The sequence below is a fragment of the Phytophthora infestans genome, genomic scaffold (assembly GCF_000142945.1).
Source record: "Phytophthora infestans T30-4 supercont1.25 genomic scaffold, whole genome shotgun sequence".
Lineage (NCBI taxonomy): Eukaryota > Oomycota > Peronosporomycetes > Peronosporales > Peronosporaceae > Phytophthora > Phytophthora infestans.
The window spans coordinates 165,332-173,801 of record NW_003303734.1 but is presented as its reverse complement, the minus strand read 5'-3'; the positions used below and the strand labels follow the sequence as shown (position 1 = coordinate 173,801).

Sequence of the window (8,470 nt, the reverse complement as noted above, 5' to 3'; positions counted from 1 at the left end):
GCCTTTGATAGCTTCGGACACGTCTTCGGTCGATACGCAGGCTGGTTGTCCCCAGTGTGAGATGTACACAGCGGCTGGGATGTTTGCAGGTAGATTCATCCTAGCTTGATGGAGGATGAGAGCTCCGAACACGGGGCACATAAACTGGTGGCCAGAGCGACAAAGTATCCTTGTCGCTGGAGCCCCACCTTGATTGGTCTTGGACCCGATCAGGCGAATCCAAACAGCCTGAGCCTGTGACAAACGCTGAGTCGGCTGTCCAGCAGTATCTACAACAACGATGTCTTGAGCTCGTAGCGCGAACCACTTGGAGGATCCACCTTGGATGGCAACGATCTCTGATCGTCTCAAAAGAAAGAAGAATGCCAGGCACACTATTGAAACAAGTAATTTATTGTTTCAGTTATTTATTTTACTAAAAGAGCGATGTCCTAACGATATTTAATTTTTGACTCTGCTTCCAATTGATGTATATGTTTTTTACAATCTTGGGGGTCAAACGAACAAATACATTAATGAGAGCTTATGTAATGGCCATCAGCTCGATCCGAAAAGGGACGAGGAGAGCGGTGCCCCCAAGGTGGCCATGCATATTGGCTCCACTAAGGTAGCGTCAAATCCCCAGGTGGACCTGCCACCATGTTCGCTGAAAGCACTCCTTACAGATCCTGGTGTAGTTCTTGTACGCGTCGGAAACCCAGCGGCCGAGGAACTGGATTGTAAGTGCATATGTGTCAGATCGGTACATGTGCGTGGCTCCACCGGCGCGTCGAGAAGGAGATCTGAACCGGCGGGGGTCTTGGCCAGTGCGAGCGGCAGTGCCTTTGATAGCTTCGGACATGTCTTCGGTCGATACGCAGGCTGGTTGTCCCCAGTGTGAGATGTACACAGCGGCTGGGATGTTTGCAGGTAGATTCATCCTAGCTTGATGGATGATAAGAGCTCCGAACACGGGGCACATAAACTGGTGGCCAGAGCGACAAAGTATCCTTGTCGCTGGAGCCCCACCTTGATTGGTCTTGGGACCCGATCAGGCGAATCCAAACAGCCTGAGCCTGTGACAAACGCTGAGTCGGCCTGTCCAGCAGTATCTACAACAACGATGTCTTGAGCTCGTAGCGCGAACCACTTGTAGGATCCACCTTTGTATGGCAACGATCTCTGATCGTCTCAAAACAATGAAGGGGGCCAGGCACACTATTGAAAACAAGTAATTTATTTTATCAGTTATTTATTTTACTTAAAGAGCGAAGTCCTAACGATATTTAATTTTTGACTCTGCTTCCAATTAATGTATATTGTTTTTTACAATCCTTGGGGGTCAAACGAACAAATACATTAATGAGAGCTTATGTAATGGCCATCAGCTCGATCCGAAAAGGGACGAGGAGAGCGGTGCCCCAAAGTGGCCATGCATATTGGCTCCACTAATGTAGCGTCAAATCCCCTGGTGGACCTGCCACCATGTTCGCTGAAAGCACTCCTTACAGATCCTGGTGTAGTTCTTGTACGCGTCGGAAACCCAGCGGCCGAGGAACTGGATTGTAAGTGCATATGTGTCAGATCGGTACATGTGCGTGGCTCCCCCGGCGCGTAGAGAAGGAGATCTGAACCGGCGGGGGTCTTGGCCAGTGCGAGCGGCAGTGTCTTTGATAGCTTCGGACACGTCTTCGGTCGATACGCAGGCTGGTTGTCCCCAGTGTAAGATGTACACAGCGGCTGGGATGTTTGCAGATAGATTCATCCTAGCTTGATAAAGAATGAGAGCTCCGAACACGGGGCACATAAACTGGTGGCCAGAGCGACATAGTATCCTTGTCGCTGGAGCCCCACCTTGATTGGTCTAGGACCCGATCAGGCGAATCCAAACAGCCTGAGCCTGTGACAAACGCTGAGTCGGCTGTCCAGCAGTATCTACAACAACGATGTCTTGAGCTCGTAGCGCGAACCACTTGGAGGATCCACCTTGGATGGCAACGATCTCTGATCGTCTCAAAAGAAAGAAGAATGCCAGGCACACTATTGAAACCAAGTAATTTATTGTTTCAGTTATTTATTTTACTAAAAGAGCGATGTCCTAACGATATTTAATTTTCGACTCTGCTTACAATTGATGTATATTGTTTTTTACAATCCTTGGGGGTCAAACGAACAAATACATTAATGAGAGCTTATGTAATGGCCATCAGCTCGATCCGAAAAATGACGAGGAGAGCGGTGCCCCCAAAGGGGCCATGTATATTGGCTCCACTAATGTAGCGTCAAATCCCCTGGTGGACCTGCCACCATGTTCGCTGAAAGCACTCCTTACAGATCCTGGTGTAGTCCTTGTACGCGTCGGAAACCCAGCGGCCGAGGAACTGGATTGTAAGTGCATATGTGTCAGATCGGTACATGTGCGTGGCTCCCCCGGCGCGTAGAGAAGGAGATCTGAACCGGCGGGGGTCTTGGCCAGTGCGAGCGGCAGTGCCTTTGATAGCTTCGGACACGTCTTCGGTCGATACGCAGGCTAGTTGTCCCCATACACAGCGGCTGGGATGTTTGTAGGTAGATTCATCCTAGCTTGATAAAGGATGAGAGCTCCGAACACGGGGCACATAAACTGGTGGCCAGAGCGACATAGTATCCTTGTCGCTGGAGCCCCACCTTGATTGGTCTTGGACCCGATCACGCGAATCCAAACATCCTGAGCCTGTGACAAACGCTGAGTCGGCTGTCCAGCAGTATCTACAACAACGATGTCTTGAGCTCGTAGCGCGAACCACTTGGAAGATCCACCTTGGATGGCAACGATCTCTGATCGTCTCAAAAGAAAGAAGAATGCCAGGCACACTACCCCCCCCCCCCCACACAGGGCTTGGTCACGGGTATATTGCATGGCCAGGGATCGAAAGCATGCTTCTAAGAGGTGGATTGACACGGGTTCCTTGCGGCGTCGGGGCGTGTCGAGACGGCTAATTCCTTTATGAAGCATGCGGATGTGCGGGTGCTCAATCGGGAACTCACATCGGAGGCGGCAAAGAAATGACGAACGCTAGGAGCATCGCCATGATGGAGTCGCTACGGATGGAGCCGCCGACTTCAAAGCCACACTGAAATCCATGTAAAACGAAATCCGATATGTGCTTCACCATGTGATTGAGAGTCATGTCATGAAGCCATGAAGAAAGTCATCGTCGCGCAGTCCATCCTTTGCACTTGTTGAAAGCTCGGTTGTATTGATCAAACGTAGAGTCGGCAACGGAGTGCGCGCGTTGAAATGCTGTTAGATAATGGCCAGGCAGATGTTGATGGTCGTAACCTGGTCATTTTTTAGCGCTAAAGGTTTGTCAGAGCTTGACAAAAAAAGTATTTAGCTCCGCGAAGGGAGTGCTAGCACAATGAAATTGAAAATATTACCTTACAAACGCTTGACAAACTCGCGGCTATGAAACATGTCGACAAAACTCCACGTACTGGCCTGGTATTCACCACGGCGCAGCATCTCGTGTAAAGTAGATTAACGTCCAATGTTGACAGCCACACATCTGCTTCTGTGAACATTTCAATCTCTGGAGCTGTATTTTCTTGCATCACTAATTAGTACTTCTCCGATTATGGATGGCTGCCCGCGAGATTCCTCTTCTCCTTCAAAGACCATCACTGGGGTGGCCCCGGAGGTGTCTATCGAGGTAAAAGCAATAAAATTTTCGGGATTTCTTGAGAGGATTCCAGCTCACTATTCTTGGTCATTTTCTAGTGCTTAGAAGTACTAAGGGAGGTTTCATGAAAATTCGCTTCGAAAATACCGATACCGATACCGCATCTTTCAGCTACCAAACTGACTTCAGTTATCGGCTTCAGGAAACTAACGAGATTTGAGCTATCCCAGCAGGGTTACAGACAACGACGGAGAAATCCGCCCCTATCTGAATAACATCCTCCATATAACCATCAGAGACAAAAAATCCACCCATTCGTCTAATTGGCTAAAACCCAGAGCTTCGGTACAGAACACAAACTCTTTTCATAAGATTAGTAAGAAGAAGATTTTATATTAGAGTTTTACAATGGGATTTTGTGGTATTACTTTTTTAAAACTTTTTACTATGACATCCGTCTTCAAATCATCCCAAGCCTTTATCGTTCTCGCAATGGTAGAGCGTCTCTTTTCGACTGCAGTTGTTTGGTGTAGCCATCTACGCTTCCCGGCGGCCTTCCTCTGCTCCTCCTGCGTTGTCACGTCAATGGCAACGTGTTGTGGCATCTCATCGATTTCGTTGATAATACACACGCACTCCTCGTTGCATAGCCATTCACCACCGAACAAGCACTGACACTGATCCCAACAGATGCAATCGTCTCCAAGCCCGCAACTTAGAGCAGCACACACACTCTCCTTGGCACTCGAACTTCTTTTTGCACGCGCAGCCTTCAACCAGCCCGCATTTAGCACACTTCCCTTCCTTTTTTGGTTTGCGGGTCTCGGCCACCCAGAGAGCCGTTATTTTTTTTTCTTGAGAGACCCCATGACCCCGACGTCCAAGGGTTGACAGACAGCAGTACTGTTGACGGGTAGCTGACAAACCAAAGTTGACGTCGCTTCAGCCACTACATCAATGCCTTTTTTTTGATACATGACAATCAAAGCTGTCCAGAATAAGAACTGATGGGGCGTCAATTTCGTAACGTAGCAGCTCGCAGATATTAACCGACCAAACGCTTGGGTCCATCTACCCATTTTCTTGAACTGTGTAGATATGCTCAGCTGAATACGTCGGCAACTCGTCTCTTTCGACTGAACCGCCGGGCATCGCGCGAATTATAAAAAGAATGGGAAGTCTTTTACCTAACAAAAAATAAATAAGCTAAAATTTAAATTGATTCAGATTTGTACAGTACAGCGTAAAAACTATCTTACCATCAGCACGAGCATGCCGTCAGTCGGTCCGAGTGCTTCTGCGTGCGTTTTACGCCGGCCGATCCTTTCCTTTCTCGCTCAGCCCAAATTTTGAGAGGTGGCATGTCAAAATAGACTGCGGTCTCGTCAACATTGTAGATAGCGCTCAGTGGAAATGATTCAAACTCATCCCAACTCTTTAGAGCAAACTGCCAGTGCGTTTCCACCATCGCATCTTCATTCTTCTTAGTGTGTTGAGGCTTCTGCGTAGTTAACCCGTAGCTAAAAAATGTTTTAGGAGAGTTAATTTAGTCAATATTAAAATTTAAAGTGAAAATATAACCGTGCTGTAAATCGCTGGCAGAGCCTCATTAGAGCGCTCAAAGCTTGTTTAAGGCTATCTTTAGTAGCAATATACTAGTGCAACCAATGTGGTTATTGTACTTTCATGTATTGAATCATGAGCCCTGTACATAAATACTAGTAAAAAACATAAATGGACATTAGACGATAGGATAACTCAAACCCGGCAACCATATGGCTCTCTTAATTCCTCCTCGCGCCGTACATCTTTCATAAACGTAATCAGGTCATGTGTAAAAGGTATAATGCCCTTAGCTCCTTGTCCTTTCAAAGTCTTGCTTGTGTGGTAACTGCTAAAGCTATCGATGCTTTCTTTATTGTCTACCCTGTCGCGCAACGTGCGACGGGGTATATTTAGCTGCTTCGCGGCTGGTAAAACACCGAGTTCTTTGGCTTTAGCGATAGCTTCTCGCTTTTTGAATACTAGGTATGAGCACTGAGGCGTCATTTTGCAAATGACGAGCGAAAATGCCTCTGCTGTGAAGGATCCAGTCAATGGAAAGAGCAAACTATTGGATAAAGCTTAGATGTATTCAGTAAATTCAGCAATGCTACTGATTAAAATATTTGACTTGAATACCGAACTTCAGCTTTTGATGGCGTGTTTTATAGTGTGGCGGATTTCTCTGTTGCAACGGCGGGTTTTTGAGTTTGTTCTCAGTCTCGTCTGATTCTCAATTCCCGGTGACCAATTCTCAGCGAATCGGTATTCACCGATTTGATACCGATAACCTAATTACTTTAAGCAAGAGAAAGCAGGACTTCTTCACAGCTTCTATGCGACTACTGCAAAGATACTGGTACAATAAAGCTCAAATGCCACTCAATTCTCAGCAGAACTAGGGATATGCCATCCCTGGTCCCAGCCTTTCAGTGTGTCGCAGTTAAATGCGCTGCAATTTGCAAGGCCAGCAAACAGCGACTGCGCATTATTAAATCTGGCACCATGTCCTTACTAAAGTCAAGTATAACGTACGGTAAGGATAGTATCTAGCGAAATACCTCGCTGTACGTAGTACTTTGAAGTATGTCTCAGGGAGCTTGACTATTACCACAATATGAGCTACTTGGGATTTGTAAGCCGACGGGTTTTCCCCATAAAGTACGAAATAGGGAGGAGGGGGTGAAAGTCGACTCGCTCGGCCATGCCTGCGGCTTAAGATCCGTGTGCGAAGCACGCGGTCCTAAACCCAGGACCAAGCATGGCTAAACCTCGCTCGGCCCTATAGGGTTAATGCCCAGGAAGCCCTGGTTTGCGTTTAGGAGGGTGATAGAATTCACGCCAAGTCCTCCACTTTTGGAGATTTGCAGTCTCATAACACCCATTCTTCCCCTTGTGGCAATAGTCTCTGCCTTAAAATTGACCCACGCACACTCAAACGATATTTGTATGAATAACTTACCTTATTTAAAATTGGACGAGTCAGGGCCACCAACGTTGGTGGCCGATCTAACCTGGCACGGAGTGTTGCACCACCAAAATGGAGCGTTAACCACTCTGGGGGACAACCTGACCAAAGTGATTACGGACTGTAATATCTGTGGCCAGGATGATTACCCTGTGAGTAACTGTCACTGTGACACTTCGTGACCTGTGAAATGTATGAATTGATGTCCTAATAATCGTTTCATTCGGTAATCTTCATAGTACCTGTACTTTCAAGACGCACAAGTGAAAACGCAGTATGCGCCAGCTTACTGTTTTTCTTGGGGCTGTTATTATCATCTTTACAGGTACCAACGCAGTTGCAGCAGCTAAAACCGACCGAGTGACAAAACTGAGGTCGCCTATCGACGTGACCCCACCCCTTGGTAAAAACACGAACGACATCAGATTCCTTCGCTCGCATAAGGATGACTATGACAACCAAGAGAGAGCAAACGACTTTTTCAAACTTCCTCGAGGTGTTAATTTGACTGCCGCCAAGAAAATCGAAAGGGAGTGGCACGCAATGCCGACAGGTATAAAGCCATGGTAAGAGTTGAGAGCTGTAAATCCCTCCTAGACGCACACACAGAGTAGGAAGAACAGACACACACTGAGCGGCAAAAGCCACCTTTAGCCACTGGGTATATTAGCAGCAAATTCTCAACTGCAAATTCTCAACTGAGCCCCCTCGCTCCAATCCTTCTCACTGTGCCCATTGTCTCACACAATACAAGCTTCAAGTGCCATAGTGTAGATCAGAATAATTCGCAATAGCCCCACCTACTGATCCACAACTATCACCTCACACTCTGAGACTTCGTGACCTTCATCAATACAACCCTCAATCATTCTCTCTTTCTTTGGCTCAGCTCAACAGCTCGGAAAACGCTTCTTACCAAGGCTGTTAGGAACTTAGTTTGAGGTATTCATAATAAGTCAGCACCACTCTCAACATGTACAGCACGTTCAACCCCCATGTAGGTGGCCTGCTGACATTTCTCTCTTTTCATCCACTCACGCTTATTATGGCCCCACCAGTTCGACCATCTCTCTCAACACGCACCATTGGCTTCACAGCTCAATATGCCTCATCATCATGGGATATGCACCAACCATCTCTCTTCTCAACTTCTTTACAGTTCCATCTTGTCTGCCATATACTCGCTGTTGTATTATCCCCAGTCTTCGTTGTTGCCGGCAACATCTTCAGCACAACTCACGCAGCCCCACCAGCTCAACACTCTTTCTCAATCTCATCAAAACTCTCAAATCGCAAAAATTGGCCTCACCAGCTCACTATGCCTCATCTCACTTCAATTGGCATTTGAGTTGAGACTCTTTTTTTGTGCCTTCTCACTGCTTAACGCGTTCAACCACATCTCTTTGTGGTCCGCTAGCAACTCCCACAACATGAGCCCAAGCCAAACACGAAAAGCTCTTCGTCTAGAGGCTGTTAGGCACTCCACTCGAGGCCATCACGCTTGCTTACTCACTGTTGTTCTACTCAGTGCGTTCAACCACATCGTAGCCCGCTGGTACACTCTTACACCCACATACACAAGTACCTCACTGCCCAACAACCAGCTTCGCAACGCCTCTCTATTCTTCTGCTGCATCTCCCTGTCGTCTCCCATCTCATCGTTCTTCATGTCCTTCTCATTCTTTTCTTGGTCGCTGCTCATCATCCAAACCTCAAAGCTCTCTCCATTAAACGGCTGGTGCATGATCTTATCCTCTTTTGCCGTCTTCATCTTATTCTACTCTTCTCCATCTTTACTAGCAGTGCTCATTACGACTAA

At 47.1% G+C, this 8,470-nt stretch overlaps 1 protein-coding gene across 1 annotated transcript; it reads left to right on the top strand.

Moving 5' to 3' along the window:
* Positions 1–6,927: 6,927 nt before the first annotated feature.
* Positions 6,928–7,221, top strand: PITG_22986 (secreted RxLR effector peptide protein, putative; the record flags this gene model as incomplete). Its single annotated transcript, XM_002900422.1, has 1 exon — positions 6,928–7,221. The coding sequence occupies one exon, from the start codon at positions 6,928–6,930 to the stop codon at positions 7,219–7,221; it is 294 nt and encodes a 97-aa protein (XP_002900468.1).
* Positions 7,222–8,470: the final 1,249 nt, after the last annotated feature.